This window comes from Taudactylus pleione, unplaced genomic scaffold, assembly GCF_031769625.1.
Source record: "Taudactylus pleione unplaced genomic scaffold, aTauple2 ptg000454l, whole genome shotgun sequence".
Classification (NCBI taxonomy): Eukaryota; Metazoa; Chordata; class Amphibia; order Anura; family Myobatrachidae; genus Taudactylus; species Taudactylus pleione.
Window position 1 is genome coordinate 18,047,738 of NW_028284856.1, and position 23,518 is coordinate 18,071,255.

General features: G+C 47.5%; 1 protein-coding gene across 3 annotated transcripts in view; it reads left to right on the plus strand.

The window, feature by feature from the left end:
• INTS10 (integrator complex subunit 10) overlaps positions 1 to 23,518 on the plus strand; it is a 76,690-nt gene that overhangs the window by 12,166 nt on the left and 41,006 nt on the right. For all 3 annotated transcript variants that reach the window (XR_015869898.1, XM_088448415.1, XM_088448417.1), the window contains exons 4-9: positions 4,793 to 4,932; positions 7,179 to 7,260; positions 7,589 to 7,729; positions 7,827 to 7,998; positions 8,322 to 8,491; positions 21,555 to 21,688. Coding sequence is in view for 2 of the 3 variants with exons in the window: in XM_088448415.1 (XP_088304541.1) it covers positions 4,793 to 4,932; positions 7,179 to 7,260; positions 7,589 to 7,729; positions 7,827 to 7,998; positions 8,322 to 8,491; positions 21,555 to 21,688 (839 nt within the window). In the remaining variant the exon portion in view is untranslated. The remainder of the gene's footprint in view (positions 1 to 4,792; positions 4,933 to 7,178; positions 7,261 to 7,588; positions 7,730 to 7,826; positions 7,999 to 8,321; positions 8,492 to 21,554; positions 21,689 to 23,518) is intronic.

Consider the following 23,518-nt stretch of genomic DNA (forward strand, 5'->3'; position numbering starts at 1 on the left):
CACTTATGGAATTTATTATTTATATTAAACTATTTATAGGGCACCAAACGGAGGGCAAAACAATATGGGTAAAACAGTACTGTACGATACAGTGGGCAAGTAACAATTAGCAAATCTCAACATAGCCACTGATGCAAGGGAAATATTCAGCTTAAGCTGAAAGCAATAGCTATTGGCGTGGGAGCATAAAATGGGTCTGGGTTGTAGGACAGAAAGCCCAAGAAGGCGTTGTAGAGTGTAGCTGGTGAATTAAGTAATGAGAACAGGAGGGAGACGTTGTTCACCTGCTCTCATACATTAATACTTATTTTTTATGACGCATTGTTATCAGTGGCTAGTAGGAATTGATATCACTCCAGTGCTTTCATACTCTCTAAAGCACTGTGTGTCACATTTATTCCGAAAGCCAATTCATTGGATTATGGTGTGATAGTTAGGGGGGAATTCAGTTCAACGCGGTGAACATATCATACCGTAGGAATGGCATTGTAGAATGGCACATAGGGGGGAATTCATTTGTTTTCACCAGCGTCTCTGACTATTGCGTGCCCGAAGGAGTAATTCAATTGTTGCTCCGTTCGGGCACGACAGCCGTCGCCGGGATTTCTTTCTGCACCCTCCTGAAGTGGCGAGCAAAAATGTTAAGTGCTGGTTTTGAGTGTCCTAACCAGGACTTTAGACAAAAACAATTGAATTGCACCTTTGGGCACGCATTAATTAGTGTGCCTTACACAACTGGATCACCCCCATAGAGTTCTTTGCGCTGCATTTAATTTCTCCATAAAAGTGTATAAAACACTACATCCATTTAAAGAAAATATGTTAGTGCACAAAATGCACATCAGACACGAACATTATGTTGTTGGGTGGACTTCTTTAAAAATATGGTAATGTTCTCAGATTAACTTCTGAATGATTTTATAAGGCTATTTTGGCATTTAGGAAATACGCTTTTTTAGGTTTAGCTTCTGTGTCAGGATTTTAAAGATTTGACATGAAGCATGCTTTGTCTAAACCTAAAATTTAAGATAATATTTTCTCATTTAAGAAGCTAGTGCTTAATTTTAATTTTCAGTTTGGATTTGGTTCTGTTTGTAGCCTTTTTTTTTCTTTGTAAAACATTTATTCCTAATTTGTGTGTTCACTACATGCCCAAAAGAATGTGGACACCCCTTTGATTGTTTGCCACACCCAATGCTAGCAGGTTTTTAAAAAAACATACATACATGCAATCTGCATAGTCAAAACATCAGTAGAATGGGTCATACTGAAGAGCTCAATGACTTTTCAAAGTGGCGCTGACTTAAGCCGGGTACACACTGGAGCGATGTCTGATCAATTTGTAACAATAAATCGCCTACATCGCTCAGTGTGTATGGGCGTTTGCGCGCTCCTGCTGTTGCTAGATTTGATGTGCTGCACATTAAACCTAGCGACAACGCTAGTGACCTGTAGTAAATTACTGAAGGAACAGTGATCGTTCCATTGTTCATTAACTCGTTCCAATGTGTACGGGCAATCCCCGTTCAAGGACATTGGTTCCGACATCGTCACTCAATTGTATACCCATCTTAAGGATGGCACCTTTCCAGCAAGGCATTCTGACAAATTTCTACAGCTCCATAATAGCAGCTCCAGTCACCTGTAAGTGTGGTTATTGTGAAATGGAGATGTTGAAGAGCAAAAACAACAGCTCAACTGTGAAGTGGTAGATCACGCAGGCTCACCAAACAGGACTCCCAATTGCTGAAGAACATAGAATGTTAAAATTGTCTGTCTTCAGATGCAACATGTGCTACCAAGTTCCAAACTAGCAAAGTCTGCACAAGAACTGTTTGTCAGGTACTTTGTGCTTCTGGGACCAGGCACCTAATCACCAATGCGTAATACTAAGTGTCTGCTTTAGTTGTGTAAAGCATTTGATTCTAGAGGAGTGGACACGTGTTCTCTGGGGGTTGGGTATGAAATACTGGCAGTCGGGATGCCTACTGTCAAAATGCTGACAGCGGCATCCCGATTATATTAACCCTCCCCCCTTCTTCCCCTAACCCTCCTTTCTTGCACCCTAACCCTGCCCACCACGCACCCTTAGCATCCCCGTTAGTGCCTAAACTTAACCGTCCCCCCTTGGTGCCTAACCCCCACAGTGGTGCCTAACCCAACCCTCCCCCCCCCCACCCCGCTCCGGCTAACAGCTAAGACATCCCGGTGTACCTTTGATCAGGATGGCGGCTGTCGAGATTCCGGCATCAGGATTTCAATGCCTATCTTTGGCCCCAGGCTGGGCTTCCCTCGGCCAGCGTCCTATCCGCCGGTATACTCACTTCTTCCCGTTCTCTGGAGTTGACAGATTAATAAATGGTTTGCAATTTTGGTGTAGTTTGGTATGGAAGAACTTGATATAAACCCCATCGATTACTTTTGGAATAAATTGTATCACCAACTGCGAGCCAGGCCTCATAGCCCAACATCATTACCTGACCTTAATGTTCTGGTTACTGAATGCATTTGGATGCCCACATCCAAATTCCAAAATCTAGTGCGTGTAGTTTGCTACAGCAGCAAATGGGGTCTCATTGCATATTTAGTGCCTTGGTTTTGGAATGAGATATCCAGTTAGCACATACAGATGTGTCCACATACACATATCCTCACTTCACGTCAAATAGCCACGTTTGGTGCGCCACTTACTATGCAACTCAGCTGCAGCATGTAACTTTTTGTCCTTTTAAAATATGCATCTTAATGTGCTATACTACTCCTAACTACTTAGTACAGCATTTTTAGTACACTATTAGCGAATTAAGGACGTCATTCAGAGATTTACAGTAGTGCCACTGCAGCTGCAAATTATGTAATCAGCCGCTGTGCGAAAATATGCAAATGTTACAGCCCTAGGTATTTGTATTGAGCCGCCCACCAACGGCTTTGCCAATCTTAGCAAATGTGTACAAAGACGCAGTATTGGTGGCCGATCAGTCTAATCAGCCTTGTGGGTAACTCTATGACCGCGCAGAATGGCTGTGGGAACTGAGATGTCATGGGATCGCAGCCGCAGACTGAGACACCCCCTGAAACCGGTTGCGACAAACCTACGTTTGAGTCACCATCCCCTTTTCTGGTTCCCTGCCTGTCAATCACTTTGTGAATAAATCCTCACTGTGAGTGACAACAAGTAATGAAACTTGACGCATGCTGAGCAGTGTGAGACACATGCGCGGTTCACAGATAATCGCTCAACTCTGTAAACATCGGCACTGCGTACATCTGACTCAGGCCCTAAATCACCAAATTTAGAAAAAAGTATGTAATCTTAATCCAAAAGTGAAGACAGAGGTCCTACAGTACAGTATAGGGCCTCTATGTTTTTGTCTTGTTACCCAGATTCTGGTTTTATTTATTTTTTCTTGTGAATTTAGTGTCTTCATTTGCTGATAGTGTACTAAGGGCCTGATTCAGACCCACTCGCGAGCGGCTGTCCGCTCGCAAGTGGGTCGATGTTCTGGACTGAGCAATGGCACGACGGAGGGAGCTCCGTCGTGCGCATGCGCCAGACGCGACGAGCGAAGGAAAGTCCTTCGCTAGTTGTGTCTGATCAAAGGGGGCGTGCTGTCGATGTTGATTGACAGCACGCCCCCTTTGGTAGGCGTGCCGGGGGCGTGCCTCCCTGACGGGGGCGTACCCACGGGAACGCCTCCCGTCAGAAGCCGGCCCACTGACATCACTAGTGATGTCAGTGGGAGTGATTTTGGCTCTGATAGAGCCAAAATCACTCCGGAGCTTGCGGTTGAAAACCTCAACCGCAGGCTCCGGCTCGCAGTTTCGATGGTCGCGATGGTCAAGACCATCGCGGCCATCAAACTGCACGCTCGTATAGCCTGTGGGTGGTGACCCACAGCTATACGAGCGTCCAGGAGGACGCTCCATTTTCATGGAGGCCGGCCCTCATTCAGAGCGTGCGCTCTGCTCAGAGCGTACGGCTCTGAATGAGGGCCTAAGTATCTTATTGTATACTAAAAGTACTCCAGCACGGGAATCGCTAGTCGTGGCGGGCCATCTCGGTCGCGCCAGGCTTCTCGCGCCATATGGTGCAAAAAGGACCGGTGTACGAGGACACCTCTTTATGGGATTGATGTTTGGGTATCTGCATACTTTTGGCCATGTAGGGGTAAATCTACTAAGGTTAGAGATTTTAGAAGTGGAGATGTTGCCTATAGCAACCAATTAGATTCTACAGTGTACTTAACATTTAACTAGTAGCTTCTAGAAGATAATTGCTAGAATCTGATTGGTTACTATGGGCAACATCTCTATTTCTAAAAACTCTCACTTTAGTACATATATCCCATAGTGTATGTTTTCTAAAGAGAACGTCTGTCATGTATGAACTTCTTGTACTTTAGCTGTACAGTGAATGATACTTAAGTAGTGCATGGCTTACACCTATCACCAGTCTGTTGTATGATGTTACAAGGAGTGACTGTCTTAACAACGGGAATAAGTACATGAAATTTTCTTTAATTGTGATAGAGTTGTCATGTGTATTGCTCTGTAGAATGCAACCTGCACTGCTTCTGCATACTGCACCTAATTTAATTCAGTTTCACATTTGCAGTACGTTTGACTGTTTGAATAAATTATACTAGTCATGCCCCACAACTTGGTTACTATTTTTACATATTTCATGGATACAACAGTTGTTACAATGGAACAAAAATACTTAACTCATTTCTAATGTACATAATGCATACATGGTCAGCGAGATTTGGTCCATTGATAATTGTATTTGCAGGTCTGTTTGAGGCTCTTCCTGGTCGGGTACAATGTGAGATGTTGTTGAAAGCTACAGAACAATGTTTTAATACACTCGAAAGGGCTGAAATGCTGCTTCTACTGCTGAGACGGTTCCCTGAAACGGTGGTACAGCATGGGGTAAGCAGGTCTATTTCTATGTGTTATATTTTGTAATGATTGATCTATATATTGAAATAGATCTGTAGTTACATATCAAATTACATATTTTGGACTGTATTTCAGGAATATTCTAATTTAGTAAGCATAACCATGGGCAGATTAATGAAAAAACTTTGTGTTCATTCTTATTTGCCCATAAAACTAATTATATTTGTTCCAATATGACTCGGAAAGAAACCCAATTTGAATTTCTCCTTGGTGGACTATAGAGGAGTGGTGACATGGGGGTTTTCAGGAAATAGAAGATCATTTTTTTTCTTTTCTGCAATGCTGACACCTATTCATTATGAAGAGGGCCAGCTTTCAGTACACCCAGAATCTTAGGTAGGTTATCTTTGGGGGAAAAATCAAAACCCTGAAAGAGATGTTCTGCTTGCGTTATTTGTTAGCATGAGGACTCTGAACAGCTCCAGAACAGTGTTATTCCAGTGCCAGCCTCCATCCCCCCCCTAATTCAGGACTGTTAGTGCTTCTTGAGCTGGGTACACACTATACGATGTGTGTACCCAGTGACAGTGCAATGCGATGTAATGCAGGGGCGTATTTATAATGGGTGCATGGTGTGCGGTGTACGCGGGCCCCTGGTTACCTCTCCGGAGTCCCACGTCTGCTCCGGTGTCTGCACCTCTATAAAAAAGAATGGCATGCGCAGCACAGGGAAAAGGGAAAATGGCTGCCACGGCCATTTTCCCGGTGACCTGCCCATGCACTATAGACTCTGGGCACACTCTAGTGCCCAGAGTCTATAAGTGCAGCGCCGGCCGCGCACCGCTCAGTGCGCAGCCGCCGGACGGAGAGAGGAGGGGGCCAGTGACGGAGACTGCACACGGGCCCCCTCTAGAAACGCCCCTGATGTAATGATACATATTGTGTGCCGTACACACTGCACGATCCGGTGTACAGCAGCGCAATGTATCGTTACATGCTGCATGTAACTGCACCACATCGTTCACTACATAGTCCCATCTGCCCTGCAGAACAGCAGCGACAATGCGATGAATGACCGCCATTACAGACTGAATGGACATACACACTAAACGATGTGTACGATATATCATTCCGATCCCAGTTTAAGTGTTCAGAAACCCAGAGTATAGGATCTATGGAGAGGAGATAATTTATTTTTATTTATTAACAGTTTCTTCTATAGCGCAGCATATTATAGAACAAAACAGGGTAATAACAGACAGACATAGAGGTAAGAGGGCCCTGCTTGCAAGCTTACAATCTATAGGTGCTGCCCAACTGAACTGATAAGATTATTGGGCACAATACAATTCAGACACTGGCCCTCATTCAGAGCCGCTCGCTATCGGCAGTACGCTCGTTCCGAGCGATGTTCGCACATCTGCGCATGCGTACGGTTTTTAGTACGCATGCGCGAACCAGTCAGTGCGGCCGAAAATCATTTGTACGCAATATAGCGAGTGCCTGCTATTTTGAGTGACAGAATGAGGCGTATGTGGGTGGTAACAGGGGAAGGTGCTTGAAAACGGGGAGTGGAGATCCGATCGCAGGCGTGCTTAAAGGTCAAAACGGGCGTTTTATGGGTGTGCATAATTAATATAGCAGCGTCAATGACCACGTCACTTGTTTTTTTTTAACTCAGAACTGCTCGCAAAATAGCGGTTGAAAAAACCAACCACAAGAATAGCGAGCAGTTCATATCCTGTTCGATGTACTCGATTAATCTAATAAATAGCGGACATGATGTATGGTGCGAGCGGCCAGGGGGCGTTTTTAAGAAATAAAAGAGCGTATGTTTTGCTCGCTCGTTCAGACTTAGAGGTGTGAACAGACTGCAATGTGCGAACGGATCATTTGCATAGCCACCCCTTGTTTTTGAACGGACGAACGCAAATAGCGAACGGCTCTGAATGAGGGCCACTGTTGAGTAGGCATTTTGTTTGTGGTGAATTATACCTTAAAGCCAGTGTATTACAATAATGAAAACACTTTTCCTTTAGTTGGTGGATCATTTGTTATTTTTCTATAATACTGTAGTAAAGAAAATAAGAGTGTAAAAGTCTCGTTTTCTAGTTCCTGTTGGTATAGGTACATGCATCTATTACCAATATAAATAATATATATTAGGCACTTGCTCCCATACTCATGCTTGAATTTGTTAAATGCACTTAGTGATGCAGTATAGCAGTGTATGTCTACACATCAAATCGGAACTACCTGTTCTTTTTCTTGGCCAGGTTAGCTTGGGTGAAACACTGTTGGAAGCTGAGAGCCTTGAGGAACAAGAGTCCCCTGTAAACTGTTTTAGAAAATTGTTTGGTAAGTGTAATAAAACAAAATAACAGCTGTCATATTTCTTCATTAATGGCGATGTGTGCTGCTGAGAGTATCATGTATTTTATAGGATTTAAATGAATTAATCTTTATCGCTGCTTTCACTGTGAGACATACGTTACTGATATATAAAGCAGTGTTGGAAAGTTAGTATATGCCCATAATTGAGTAGAACTGAATAACGAGTGAGTGAGTGTGCTTTAATCCTACAGTTTGTGTGCTCATCCTCAGTGCAGCATACAGTATCCGCAGTTACTGTGTTTTGTTGTCATTCTTTTTTAAACTGATGTTTATAATCTTCCTGTATTGCCAGTTTGTGATGTTTTGCCCCTAATTATAAACAACCTGGATGTACGTCTTCCTGCCAGCCTGTTATTCAAATATCTCAACAAAGCTGCAGAGTTTTACATAAATTATGTGACCCGATCTCCCCAGGCAGACAACCAGCATCCAGGTATGACCGATTATGTATGTAACTTAATCATTCTAACAGAATGTGTTCTAATTATATTGCGTGTCTGTTTATTGATCTTGTGTTTCTTTGTACCCAGGCACACAGGACACATCTGATCTATTATCTCCCACAAAACGTACTTCCCAAAAATACATTATTGAGGGTCTGACTGAGAAGTCCTCACAGATACTGGACCCTTGGGACCGGCTGTTTAAGATGCTTTCTGTTGTTGGAATGAGATGTGATTGGCAGATGGACAAGGGAACCAGGTACAACAGTAAATCAATTAGTGCTGTTTTTTCAGTATTCCTTCGAGATACATAGATGCTTATTATACTCGAAAAATGTCAGGTTTTGTTTGTAGATTAAATTTATTTTATGGGTAAATTAGATGCATGACTCTACAACTTCACAGCACAGTGCTGGCTTACCTTAGTTTATGAACATAACTTTTCTTATTAGAAGCTTCATCTTCTCTATCATACTATCAGTCTCCCCTGCTTTTCATAACACCCATTACAAATAGTTATGTCATCGGATTTGTTTTCTTTATGTATCTATTTCTATTTCATTTATGTATTGTTCTGTCTAGGAATTTTAATGACTTGTTTCACCGCGTGAAAGAACTGTGCCGTTATATCAGCAACTTTGATAATGAAGCTCATGCTAAATACAAGAATCAAGTTGTCTATTCCACTACACTTGTTTTCTTCAAAAGCGTCTTCCAGTACATAAGTGCCATTCAGCCCTCCCTTTTCCAAGGTGCGTGCATGTAGGGTTACTTAGAGTAAGATTTCTCAGCAATCGTTCACAGAAGCTGACACTAATTCTTATACTTTATTGCCCAAAGTGCACAGGGTCTCTAAAGCTAAAGTTGATTACATTTGTAAATGGCCAAGTAATGGTAATAGCATGGGGAAAGTTCCCTCACCATGACTTAACTGCAAAATCATTCAACTTTTGCTTTCTGCTATAGAGATGCTTGTCAGGACCTGACCCACACCTAGGAGGCCATTGATAAATTCTATGTCTGTTGGCACCGGCAACCAATTATCTTACTGCAGTGACAGAGATTGTGTTGTCCATGCATTATAATTATGCCCTAGTGACCTAACGGAAACAAAAACATAATAACCATTGCTTTCTGCAAGGAAGATAATCTGTGTCTAGTATTACTCATAGCATCCCTAGTGTTAGAGCATGTATTTATGGTCACCATCAGAAACTTGAATGTCTGAAAAGTCTGTGGTAAAGCATGGTAAGACAAATAAGGATATTTCTTCTTCAGGGTCCATAGGGCACAACAGGGGAGACAATGGGGTGTAGGTGGGACCTGGAGGACCGGACATCAACAGCAACTCAGTTTCGTTGGTGTCCAGCCGGAGCTGGGTCACCCTTTTTTAACAGTGGGACTGCTTTAAGCAGCCCAAGTTAATTTTTTTTTTTAATTTATTTTAATTTCTAGTTATTTTACTACTGAGCAGTAGCGTGAGACAGTCCCTTGAATGTCTGCACTGCTTCTCCATCACCCCTCCGTGGCGCCATGACACCAGCCCTCGGCTAGGTACTCCTGGCGGGGCTCTGAGACGGACTAGCTAGCAGGCTCCCCAGACTGCAGCTCGGAATCCAGGGGACAGGTAAGGCGGATCCCGGCTGGCGGGGACCCGCATCTTTGCGTTGTCTCGCCTCCGGTCTCAGGAGACAGACCGGAGGCGCTGATGTGGACACTGTTTCGCCCAGGACTCCACTACACCACCAGGGCATATATATCACTGTCACAGGGCATATTTTACATGCCAGGGGACCCGGTGATTGTCAGCAAGGGGAGAAGGCACTCTCCCTCCCCCAGCTAAGGACGCCATTCCACTGCGGTTTTGCCCTGAGCTGTTCCACCCTCACCATCTGAGACTCACGGCAGCCAATATCTGCAAGCAGGTCTCCGGGAACTCTGGGTCCAGTCTCCCTGTATACCTTTCCCATGGGCCAGGTTATATAGCACTACCAGCCACTGCGGTCTGTGTAGTTGATTTTAGTGCCCACTGCAGCTATATTGTTTTTTTCTGCATTTGTATGTGACTTGTGCTAGCGCTGATCTCTATTTTCTATACTTTCAAGCTTATACCTTTCCTTTTATTCTACTATAACCCTGGCATACTAAGGTATAGGGGGTTCATTGTACCTCACAACTCCCAATATTTGTGAGGGCTATCGCATACTATATAACTCAGTTGCGCACTACACTGCCATATTACACATACATCTGGGTTGGTCACTGCACTGTGTCAGATTGTGTATTTTATTATTCTTGTGGCTATGTCTGGCAGAGGAAAGAATAACAAGCAGGCCACTGCTGCTGCTCCTACTCTGGTGTCTTGTAAGTCCTGCTCAGCGGGCTTAGCTCCAGAGGACCTAATTCAGGATGGTCTTTGTACTAATTGTTACACAGCCCCATGCTCCTCTCCTCCGGACCTTTTCACAGGTGCTGGAAAAAATTGCGGACTACCTAGCGGTCCCTGTGGTAGCTCCCCCTATGGGATGGCCACAGCAGGTGCTCCCTGCAAATCCTTTGCCTCTCCCATGGGTAGACGTACTTTCTACCTCAGTACAGAGTATGGCGGATACCTCTACAGCTTTTCAGCAAATGCTGCTTAAAAGAGAGACCTTTACCTAGTGAACCTACTAAGCGTGCTGTTACCTTCCCAGTCCACCCAGCTATCAAATTCAGATGTATCATCTGGGGAGGCAGAAGACACAGACCTATCTCACTCTGACTCCCCATCGGGAGACGAGGAGACCCCCTCTAAATTCAATATAGCTGCACTTGTGAGAGCTGTAAAATCTATTCTGCAAATAGAAGAGGCAGAACCCACTCCTAAGGCAAAACAGCCATTTTTTAAACGACAAAAGGTAGTTTTACCAGAGTTTCCTCACTCATTTACTCAACCAGCTATCTCATCACATGAGCGAGGCACAGTAAAAGATTTCAACTGCCTAAAAGTTTGTTCCTTTTGCCCTCTTCCCGATACTGATTGCACTATATGAGAAGTTCCCCCAACAGTGGATTCCCACGTAACACGTCTGGTCAAGAATGCTACCTTATCCATACTGCAACCTCCTTGAAGGAGACTACGGATAGAAGGATGGATGCTTGTCTAAAATCTATATACTCTCTTACAGGAGCTATTACTCGTTCTGCTAGAGCCTGGGTAAAAAAAGCCATTGAAAGTTGGGCAGAGGCCCTAGAAGAGACATTTCCCCCTGATGCTTCAAGGGAACAGCTGTCCTACATATCTCACATTAGAGATGCAGCCTCCTATTTAGGTGAAGCATGGATATTGCTCTCCTAGCCTCCAAGGCATCTGCCACTTCTGTAGTGACCCGCCTTATTGTTGGGCTCCACTCATGGAAGGCAGATTCGGACTCTAAAAGGGCTCTGGAGTCTCTTACTTATTCTGGGGATATCCTCTTTGGCCCAGGACTAGACAAAATTGTGACTACCTTGGCAGCTGCCAAGACGGCGTTCCTGCCCTCTGCATATATAAGCCTCGGATGTCATCCTTTCGGTCATTTCGTCCTCAAGGAAAACTTAAAGGTCCGTCCTTTCCAAGGCATCAGGCATCGACTAAGGCCTCCAAGCTTGGGTCCCAACAGACCTAGGCTACAAGAAGTCCACTTGCCATATCTGAGGTTAAGCCTTCAGCCTGACAGGGTGGGAGGCCGACTTCTGTAATTCGCCTAGTTTTGGCGTCAGACCACGTCAGAAGAGAAGTGGTCTCCCACAGATATACCCTATCCTTCCTCAGGCAACCCCCCCCTTCCCCCCAGCAGTTCTTTTGCATAGGACCTCCATCGGACACAAGCAAAGCCCTGCTGCTCCGAAATGCCATTTAGTCATTACTGATTTCAGGAGTAATAATTCCGGTCCCCGAGTCAAGGGCTATTTTCTACTTCAGGGTCCATAGGGTATCCACAGGATACCTTGGGGTATAGGTGTGACGTCAGTCGCAGGGCACCAAAGAGTTAAGCTTTCAGCCTCCCAGGATGCACTAGGTCCCCCTCCTATACCCCGCCCCCGAGCCAAGGCACCTCAGTTTAGTTTGGTGCCCGGCCGGAGTCGGGTGCACCTGTTGGAGTGGGGGCTAGAAGAGCCCCTGAAGCTTTTTTCTTCATGCAGCTGTGGCTGCACATCTGGATGAACAGCATGGACAGTCAGTCCTGACGTCCATGCTGTCTTCCCTACACCCCGCCGGTACCAGAACGCCGGTACTGATCCGGGGATGCTGGTGGGCATCTGGGGTCACAGCTAGCGGTGACCCCAGATGTTCCGGACCATGGGCGGATTCAAGGGGGACAGAGGTAAGCAGCGGGGTCCCGCGGTGGGTCCCCGCTGATCACATGGTCCTAAGTCCCCAGGCAGGGGGCTCCCTGGGGACTGGCTGCAGCGTGGAGCCAGGCGACCAACCTGCGCTTCCACTGCCCCCTGTGACAGCGGACCGCAGCAGAGCGGTAGCGCTGCGGCGTCCCAGGGGTTAAATGCATGCCAGGGGAGCGCGCCTTCCCTGTCTCACAGCCGGCGCCTCCCCCGCTGCACACAGCCCTCTCTGCACTGTGCTGACTGGCCCTGTGTCAGCGCTCCTCCCCCAGGCCAGCCTTCTCTCTGCTCCTCGGCGGCCATCTTTTCAGAAGCATGGTGAACGCTGCTGGAAGCCTGCATTGGAAGCATCGTGGTCTGCGTCCCCCCGCATACCTCTCCTACGCTGTGGTCAGGTCTGTGTATGCAGCGCTGTGTCCTACCAGGCCCTGTGTCTGTGTAGTTGAGTGATCAGCGCTGTTAGTGCAGGAATTGATTTTCTTTGCATTGTATGTGACTGTGCTAGCGCTGCTGCCTGTAACTTTTCTTCTCAAGACTGTCAGCTTTATTACTGTCCCTGTTTTTTCTGCTAAGCCCTTCCGGTGCGGTGCTGCAGGGTGGTCTCTCGCCTATTTAATATATAATTGGTGAGAGGGGTCACATACGTGGTGCCATCATGTCTGAAAGTGATTTTCCCCTCCGGCTACAGTGTACCACGTGTAAAGTACCGTTAGCGGAGGGGGAGGGTAGCGCGGAGGGCCTTTGCCGGCAGTGTTTGTCCATGGCGCGGCCTCTTACGGTTACAGCACCGGTACAGGAGCCGCCCTGGGCTTGTTTCGCTCAGGCGCTAACAGCTTTAGTGGGCCAGTTAGCTCCGCAGCCCGCGTTTACTCCGATGGGTTTGTCCCAGCAGTCTGTGGTGTCGTCACCCATGCAGGGTTTCCCACGACAATTGGTGGTACCCAACAGTCTCCCTATTTCCCCGCTCCCGGTTTCTCAGGAGCCAGCGTGGGTTAACTCCCTGACGAGTTCTGTACAGCACTTGTCGGATGTGTTGCAAGGGGAGTCTGTGATGAGGCCTCATAAACGGCCGGTGGCGTCTCTGTCCGCTCCTTATGAGGATGACGAAGGGACGTCTGATGATGGGGAGATTCTGGATCCTTACGATCAGGAACCTCTCCATACTAAGGACGCTGATGCTAAGTCCAAAGTATATATTCCTGGACTTATTCGGGCGGTCCGCACAACCTTGGTGATTGAGGACAAAGTTCCCCCAGCGGCTAAGTCTAAGTATGCCTTTTTCAAAGACGTGAAGGGCGATGCCACAGTCTTTCCTCTTTCGGGTCAGTTGGTGGACCATTTAGAGGAGGCGTGGAAACAGCCTGGCAAAAGATACCAGCCGCAGAGACGCCTGGCGGTGGCTTATCCGTTCGCGGATAATTATTTTGCAAAGTGGGAATCCCCTCCACAGGTGGATTCTCACGTGACCCGTCTTGTCCGTAGTGCCACATTGCCGATGCCATCCATGTCCTCCCTTAAGGATGCTACGGACCGCAAGGTGGAAATCTGCCTGAAGTCCGCTTATTCCCTTGCGGGGGGGGCAGCACGGCCGGCTATGGCCATTTGCTGGGTTGCCAGGGCGATGGAGCGCTGGGCGGATTCATTAGAGGCTTCTTTTGATTCCGACTGTCCGGCCGAACAGGCGGAGTTGATTGGCAATCTCCGTGATTCGGCCACCTACATCAACGAGGCGGCTCTAGACATTAGTACTCTGGTGTCTAGAATTTCTTCAGCAGCGGTAGCTGCTCGTCGCACCTTGTGGCTGCGATCCTGGAAGGCGGACGCAGATTCCAAGAAGGGTCTGGAAGCGTTGCCGTTTACCGGAGAAGTTCTCTTCGGTCCGGATCTGGATAAGATTGTGGCCACGCTGGCGGCAGCCAAATCGGCTTGTCTCCCGTCGGCCGCTGCTCCTTCTGGTTCTGGACCATCGTCCTTTCGGTCATCTAGGGCCCAGGGCAGGCCCAAACCACAGTCGTTTCCTCGTCAGGCTGGCCCTAGGAAATCGGTCAAGCCCCGGAAGCAGGCATGGAGTACCAGACGTCCGGCCCCCCAGCCAGATGACAAGCCTGCGGCCTAACGGTCCTGGCCTCCCTTTGGGGGATCCCAGGGTGGGAGGCCGCCTGCTGCAGTTCGCCCAGTGTTGGTCGGTCACTGCGACAGACACTTGGGTTCTGGAGGTGGTCTCCCACGGGTACGCCCTCTCCTCTCCGGCACAGACCCCCGGCTCGATTCTTCACCACGGGTCTACCATCAGACCGGAACAAGGCTACGGAGCTGCGGAAGGTATTGCACACTATGCTCCAGGCTGGAGTTATAGTGCCTGTTCCATTCTCCCAGAGGGGCCAGGGTTTCTATTCAAATCTTTTTTTTGGTACAGAAACCCAATGGGTCGTATCGTCCGATTCTCAACCTCAAAGCACTCAACAAGTCTTTGCGGGTACCGAAGTTTCGGATGGAGACCCTACGGTCCATCATTCTGGCGCTGGAACCTGGGGACTACATGGTGTCATTGGACATACAGTACGCTTACCTGCATGTCCCTATTCTTTTGCGCCATCAACAGTTCCTCAGGTTTGCAATCCGCAGCGACCACTTCCAGTTTCGGGCGTTACCTTTTGGCCTGGCGACAGCACCACGTGTTTTCACCAAGGTGATGACGGTCATGGCGGCTTCTCTGCGGCTGCAGGGAGTCCGCATGTTGCCGTACTTGGACGACCTGTTATTGGTGGCGGGATCTCCAGAGCTCCTGTTACGCCACTTGGACCTGACCATTGCCCTGCTGCAACGGCACAGCTGGCTAATCAACTGGCATAAGTCCACTCTAATCCCGTCTCGGAGGATTCTGCTTCTTGGAGCCTTATTGGACTCGGGACAGCAAAAGATCTTCGTGACGGAGGAAAAGATCTCTGCTTTACAGTCAAGGGTGCGCAGTTGTCTACACAGCCGCAGGGTGTCTCTACACTCGGCGATGAGGTTACTGGGCTCCATGGTGTCGGTGTTCGACATGGTGGAATATGCCCAGTTTCACTCCAGACCTCTGCAGCACCTGATCCTGTCAAAGTGGAACGGGCTGCCTCAGTCTCTGAAGTCCCAGACGATTGTGTTCACCCCGGAGGTTCGCCTGTCCCTTGCTTGGTGGTTACAGACGACCCACCTCAGCGAGGGACGTCCGTTCTGGGTTCCAAATTGGGTCCTGTTGACAACGGACGCCAGTCTTCGGGGCTGGGGAGCAGTTTCGGGTCCACATCTGTTCCAGGGCAGGTGGACGCCGACAGAAGCGGAGCTTCCAATCAATATCTTGGAACTCCGTGCGGTCTTCAATGCTCTCCAGCAGGCACATCGGTTTCTCCAGGGTCACCCAGTACAGGTCCAGTCGGACAACGCTACCACATAAACAGGCAAGGAGGAACCCGAAGCCGGGCGGCTCTCGTAGAGGTGTCTCGGATCCTGGTTTGGGCAGAGCGCAATCTTCCGGCCATATCAGCGGTCTTCATCCCGGGAGTGCTCAATTGGGAGGCGGACTTTCTAAGTCGCCAGGACGTTCATCCGGGGGAATGGTCCCTGCACCCGGACGTTTTTCAACTACTGGTGGACAGATGGGGTCTTTCAGAGATCGACCTCAGGGCGTCCCGGCACAACAACAAGTTGCCGTTGTACGGGTCTCGCACAAGAGACGAAGGGGCGTCTCTGGTGGATGCTCTGTCCGTCCGGTGGACGTTCCGGTTCGCATACCTGTTCCCTCCGGTCTCCCTTCTTCCACGGGTAATCCGGAAATTCAAACAGGAAGGAGGGACGCTCCTGTTGATAGCTCCCGCGTGGCCCAGACGGCACTGGTTCTCAGACCTTCAGGGTCTGTCCGTGGACAGTCCTCTGCGGTTGCCGCTACGACCGGACCTCCTGTCTCAGGGTCCTTGTCGTCACCCGGACCTGACTCGGCTGTCTTTGACGGCGTGGCCGTTGAGACGGCCATGCTGAGGTCCCGGGGGTTTTCCAGCTCTGTGGTGCGTACCATGTTGCGAGCTCGGAAACCGTCTTCCGCAAGGATATACCATCGCGTGTGGCATACGTTCTTCCAGTGGTGTCGACCGAGAGGTTATGCACCGCGGGAGTTTCGTCTGTCTCGGATTCTCGCCTTCCTGCAAGCGGGACTAGATCATGGGCTTCGCCTTGCTTCTTTGAAGGTACAGGTTTCGGCCCTGTCTGTCTGGTTTCACCGTAGGATTGCTACAATTCCGGATGTGCGCACCTTTATGCAAGGTGTTGTCCGCATTCAGCCGCCCTTTGTTCCACCTGTGGCGCCTTGGGATTTGGCTGTGGTCCTGAGGGCTCTCCAAGGACCGCCGTTTGAACCACTGGGATCAGTGGATCTTAAATGGCTAACAGCTAAGACTGTTTTCCTTCTGGCTATTGCTTCGGCCAGACGTGTTTCTGAGTTAGGGGCTCTTTCTTGTAGACCCCCTTTCTTGGTTTTTCATGGGAATAGGGCAGTACTCCGCACTCGGCCCGAGTTTCTTCCCAAAGTTGTTTCCCAGTTTCATGTTAACGAGGAAATCGTTGTTTCGGCCTTTAACTCACCGGGTCTTTCCGTGGGTGAGGCCTCTTTGGATGTTGTGCGGGCCTTAAGGACTTATGTTGACCGCACTTCTTCGTTTAGGAAGTCGGACGCTTTGTTTGTCCTCTATGGCTTCCGTAAAAAGGGTTGGCCTGCTTCAAAGCAAACGTTGGCAGCCTGGATCCGTATGGCTATTTCTGAAGCTTATCTTCATGAAGGCCTACCGGGTTCCTCCTTCTCTGAAGGCTCATTCCACTAGGTCTGTGGGTCCTTCGTGGGCAGCTCGACATGGTGCCTCTGCAGTCCAGATCTGCAAGGCTGCTACGTGGTCCTCTGTCCATACCTTCGTGAGGTATTACAGGTTTGACACCTTCGCCTCTCAGGATGCTTCCTTCGGGCGGCGGATTCTCCTTTCTGCACAGGAGCGTCCCCACCCTTAAAGGATACTGCTTTGGGACATCCCCAAGGTATCCTGTGGATACCCTATGGACCCTGAAGTAGAAAATATGAGATATGGTAAGAACTTACCCTTGTTATCTCTATTTCTACGAAGTCCATAGGGTTCCACAGGACTCCCGCCCTGTCGCACCTGTGCTGCAGATGGGTTTGCTCTGGTCACCGGTTTTTCCGTCTCCCTCTGGTGAGAATGTGATTCTTGTGTGTGTCCAGATCTTTTTTTCCTCTCTCTTCCTTCTCCTCCTCCGGCCTATGGCTTGGTAACTAACTGAGGTGCCTTGGCTCGGGGGCGGGGTATAGGAGTGGGACCTAGTGCATCCTGGGAGGCTGAAAGCTTAACTCTTTGGTGCCCTGCGACTGACATCACACCTATACCCCAAGGTATCCTGTGGAACCCTATGGACTTCGTAGAAATAGAGATAACAAGGGTAAGTTCTTACCATATCTCATATTATTCTACCCTTTTCTTAGGTCAGAAGCTCAACGGGTCTCATCGGCCTAACCTCAAATCTCTGAACAAGTTTATCAAGGTGCCCAGGTTTCGTATGGAAACCTTCCGCTCTATTATCATAGCTATTGAGCCTGGCAATTTTATGGTGTCTCTGGACATTCAAGACACTTGCCTACATGTACTTATAGCGCCTTCTCATCAACAATATCTTCGGTTTGCAATACTACAGCATTACCAATTTCAGGCTCTGCCGTTTGACCTCTCAACGGCCCCTCGGGTCTTTACCAAAGTCATGGCAGTTAATGCGTCCTATCTTTGTCACAAGGGATCAGACTACTCCCATACTTGGACGATCTCGTGCTGTTGGCCAGCTCCCCAGAGATTCTTCACTGCCATCTGCAGGTAATCATTGCTTTTCTACAAACGCACGGTTGGGTAATCAACTGGAAAAGTCTTCCCTGCCACCTTCTCAAAGATTGGTACATTCGGGAGCCCTCCTGTACTCTCAGGTTCAGAGAATCTTCCTAACAGCAGACAAGATCTTAATAATACAGCACTGAGTGCGCAGATTGCTCCGCAGTTGCAGAGGGTCAATTCACTCTGCAATGCAGACTTTGGGTCCACCTTAGACACGGTGGAGTTTGCTTAGTTTCACTCCAGGCGCCTACAACACCTGATCCTCTCCAGGAGGAATGGGCTACCCCATCTGCTCAGATCCCAGATGATGGGCCTCTCTCTGGAGGTTCGCCTGTCCCTAGTGTGGTGGCTACAAACATCCCATTTAGACAGGGGTCGTCCCTTTTGGATCCTGGACTGTGCTCTCCTCCCAACGGACGCATGCCTCCGAGAGTGGGGCGCAGTGACCGGCCAGCACTCCTAAGGCCGCTGGACCCCAGTTGAGGCAGTGCTACCAATCAACGACCTGTAACTTCGAGCCGTCTACAGAGCTCTCACTCTGGCACAGGATAGTCTTCAGGGCAGGCCAGTACAAGTACAGTCCTACAATGCCACAGCAGTGGCCTACCTCAATCACCAGGAGGTACTCGAAGTCAGACAGCAATGGCAGAAGTGTCCCACATTCTCACATGGACCGAACGCCATCTCCCAGCCATCTCCGCAGTATTCATCCCAGAAATTCTCAATTGGGAAGCGGATTTCCTCAGCCGTCATGACATTTATGCAGGCGAGTGGTCTCTACATCCAAAAGTATTTCAACTACTGGTGGACAAATGGGGTTTACCAGATGTGGACCTCATGGCCTCAAGACACAACCACAAACTTCCAGTGTATGGAGCCAGGACAAGGGACCCCAACGCGGCCTTCGTGGGATGCATTATCTGTGAAGTGGACCTTCCATTTGGCGTATCTCTTCCCTCCAATATCCCTGCTTCCTCAAGTTCTTCGAAAGTTCAAGCAGGAAGGGGGTACAGTCCTGTTTATAGCTCCGGCTTGGCCCAGACGCCATTGGTACTCCGATCTTCAAAGTCTCTCCATAGACGTTCCTCTACGAGTAGACCTGTTGTCTCAGGGTCCATGTCTACATCCGGACCTAGCCCGACTGTCTTTAACGGCTTGGTACTTGAGACATCCCTCCTAACGGCTAAGGAATTTTCCAACTCTGTGGTCCAGACCATGCTCAGAGCACGTAAACCGGCCTCAGCCAGAATTTAACACCGAATATGGCATACATATTTCCAATGGTGTGCTCCTAGAAACTATGACCTTCAAGTTTTTAAGGTCTCTAGAATACTTGCCTTTCTTCAGGCTGGATTGGATCTCTGCCTCCGCCTAGCGTCTCCAAAAGTACAATTCTCTGCTCTGTCCATCTGATTCCAGCGCAGAATTGCTCCTCTACTGGATGTTCACACCTTCCTGCAAGGTGTTCTACGTATGCAACCTCCTTTTATCACTCCTGTGGCTCCTTGGGATTTGTCAGTGGTACTCCACGCACTTCATGAACCTCCATTCAAACTTCTGGAATCAGTGGATGTCAAGTGGCTCACTGCGAAGACTGTTTCTTCTGGTTATAGCATCTGGCTGTTGGGTATCTGATTTAGGGGCGCTTTCATGTCGCTCCCCCTTTTTAATCTTTCATCGGGACAGGGTTGTTCTTAGTACATGCCCGGGCTTCCTTCCCAAGGTGGGGTCTCGTTTCCAGCTTAATGTGGAAATTGTGGTTCCGACTTATCAATCACCAGACCTCTCGGCAGGTGAGGACTCTTTGGATGTGGTCCGTGCTCTGAAGATCTATGTGGACCGTACTACTTCCATCAGGAAATCAGACACACTCTTTGTCTTAAATGGATTCCACAAGAAGGGATGGCTAGCTTACAAACAGACTCTGGCCAGATGGATTTGCATGACTATCTCACAGGCTTACACGCAGACTGGCCCTCCTGTGCCGGTTTCAGTATCCGCTCATTCTACTCGCTCTGTGGGTCCCTCGTGGGCAGCCCGGCATGGCGCCTCAGCTGAACAGCTATGCAAGGCAGCCACCTGGTCTTTTCTGCACACCTGTCTTAGGTTTAATGCCCTTGATACATTTGCCTCTCAGGATGCTTACTTCGGGCGCAAGGTTCTCCTCGACGCTCAGGAGCGTTCCCGCCCTTGAACAACTGCTTTGGGACATCCCCATTGTCTCCCCTGTGGAGCCCTATGGACCCTGAAGAAGTAAAGGAGAGTTATGGTAAAACTTACCCTTATTAACTCTTTCGTCGAAGTCCCATAGCGTTCACAGGGCGCCCGCCTTGACACACCTGGCTTCTATGGGTGACTTCTCTTCATCACTTGTTTCCTTCTCTGGGCGAGAGTGTGATTCTTCAGTGTACCAGTTTTCCTTCTCTCCTCTCCTCTCCTGCTCCTGCCTTGGGCTTGTTAACAAAACTGAGTTGCCCTCAGGTGTGGGTAGTGTGTAGGGAGAAGTACCGGAGCATCCTGGGATTGAAAAGCTTTGCTGTTGGTGTCCGATCCTCCAAGTCGCCCCTACACCCCATTATCTCTCCTGTGGACCCTATGGACTTCAAAGAAAGAGAGTTAACAAGGGTAAGTTTTACCATAACTCTCCTTTTTGAAATTTTTTACGTAAAAATTTGTAGTATTAGTAAACTATATAATAGGAAAGGTACTCTACATATGCCAGGTCACCTTCGTCTACCTAGCTCCGCCAACCTCTGTATCCACTGCTACATGCCCCGCTCTGACAGATCTTCTGTCCTGTCCCACCCATCTCTCTGCTACTCCATCTGGCCCTGACCACTTTGCCACGTTCAGCCTCCATATTTACCCCCATTCAGGTCAGGTCCTCCTTCTCTCCAGCTAGGACTATCCCCTCTCCTTCGTATGGGTATGCATGTAGGAGACAAAATGTCTAAAAATGTATGAATGGGGGAATTAAAAAGAAAAAGAAATATAAAAATATGCACATGGTGAAGCTGCAAACAATGGTGGAACTTTCCTGAGGTGCAATTTTGGCACAGGCCTCTGGCTGCAAGAGTTAAAGAACTTATCTGTAAGTGGAGTCCGTTTTAAAACTATTAAATGTATTTTCAAATAGAATAGTTTTACAAACTTGCACACTTAGGGGGTAGATGTACTATGCCGTGGAGAGAGAGAGAGAAAGTATCAACCAATCTGCTATTAACGGTCACTTTACAGGCTGTGTTTGAAAAATGACTGCAGCTGATTGGTTGGTACTTTATCTCTCTCTCTCCAAGGCTTAGTACATCTACCCTATATTCAGTTATGTTGTTGTCCCTGGTAAAAGAGAACCTAATTGTGTGCTTCTAGTGTCACAAGTTAACTGAGGACTTTTAATATTTTCCATTTATTAAAAAAGAGCTTGCACTTCACATGTACTCTCTAGCAAGGTGAAATTCTCCTTTTCTGAATCTTCTTTATCTGCTTTACAGTATATACATTTACAGTACCTTATTTATTTGAATGCATTGTGTTGTAGGACCAAACACTCCAAGTCAAGTGCCCATTGTCCTGTTGGAGGACATACCAAATGTCTTCAGTGAAGTTGAGCTTGCTACTGGAAAGCACATTCACAAGAGAAGGAAACTTGCGGAGACCAGAGAGAAAACAATGGTACATTTTTAGTAATCTTTGAGAGAAAAACTTGTAGGAAATTTTGTATCTAATGCTGCATTGACCTAATATTATAAAATGATACGTTGGAATGAGTATGTGCTGTGGATGGTCCTTTAATAGAATAGCTATAGTGTGAAGTAGGCAATACCAATTACAGCATTTAACCATTCCAGGTAGGAAGTTTTGGGAAGATGGATAAACTGTCCTAGTGATCTAATAACATATCACCATCTCTCATTTCAAACCATCATAGTGAGAAAACTAGTGTTTGTAAATGTGTAGATGATCTTTTTTGGTAGTTTTGTAGGATACAGCTTCAGTGGTGCATGGAAATCCTCAGGGTAGTTGTGTCCTGTGCCAACAGTTAACAATTGAGTTTTGTACACATTCAGGGGGAGATATATCAAGCATTGAAGAGAGATAAAGTGGACAAGTTGCCTATAACAACCAATCAGCTTCTAATGCCTGGTTCACACTAGCAGATAAATTCTGCAGATCTGATACACTCTGACCCGACAGAACGATTATCGGATCGGTGTGCACCTATACACACTGAGCGTTTTTTAGCTCAATGTGTGTGGCCTTCACTGGATCAGGAGGACGGGAATGAGATAGCATGTGCTGCTCATCAGATTCCTGACTACCTGAGCTGACTGATGGAGGAGAGTTTTAAACAGTTTATAGGCTCTCGCTCCTGCAGACACACTATACAATTATAGTGCTGATCGGTCCAATAAATGTATAGAGGGGTATTCAATATGAAACGTTAACCTCGCCATCGAAGATTTCGCTGCACATCGGAGCTTTTGCCGGCGAAAAAGTACCGCGCGCGCTCCCGCTTATCCCTGTATTCAATATGAAATCGTCGAAAACGGGACCCGCCGATACTTGGATCAGCGAAAACAAATGGGAATTTTTGGGAAATAATTGTAGGACCCCCCTAAAGATGTCCAGACCTCGGGGTTCACTGTGGGTACCCCGTTTTTTGCCTGCAGAAGAAAGTTGGGGTTTTTAAATAGCAGCGGCAGGTGTTTTTTTCCCGACTTTGAAGAAGTGATGCAGAAGAGCATTTAGCTTTTTTTTTCGTTTTTAAAAGTGGTCTCATCAAATTTGGGGTACATGCAAATGGGTACTAGCATATTTTTAAGTCCCTAAAGTTATTTTTAAAAAATTCGGCATAAATGCACCTGCCGCTACTTTGCGCAATGAAATAAACACCTGCCACATACTTGGGGACCCCACCAGAATTAATTTCGTTACTTTTTCATTTTTTTTCCCTTTTTTTTATATTTTCACAACAATTTTTTTTTTATATTTTTTTAGGGTGACCCGATTTTTTAAACATTTCCATTTAAGGGGACATTCCAAAAAGTACAGGCTATTTTTTATAAGCCTGCACCCCCAAACCCCAATTCTGCACTTTTTTTCACTTGCTGTAGTGAATTGAAAAATTATCCCTGTATTTTTAGAAATGACCCTTGACCCCATTAACGAATAAAAACGTGAATTTTCCGGAAATATGCCTGGAACCCCCCTAAAGATGTCCAGACATGGGGGATCACTATAGGTACCCCTATTTTTGCCTGCAAAAGAAAGTCTGGTTTTTACATAGCTTTGGCAGGTGTTTTTTCCTGCCTCGCTATTAGAAACCCCGACTTCCTTCAGTAGTTAAAAATGGGGGTACCCATAGTGATCCCCCATGTCTACACATCTTTAGGGGGGTCCCTAGAATATTTCCCGAAAATTCCCGTTTTTATTGAACCTGTAAAAAAAAAAGTAGCAAAAATTTACAATAAAAATGACATAAGGTCCCGTCCCCCCCCCCCC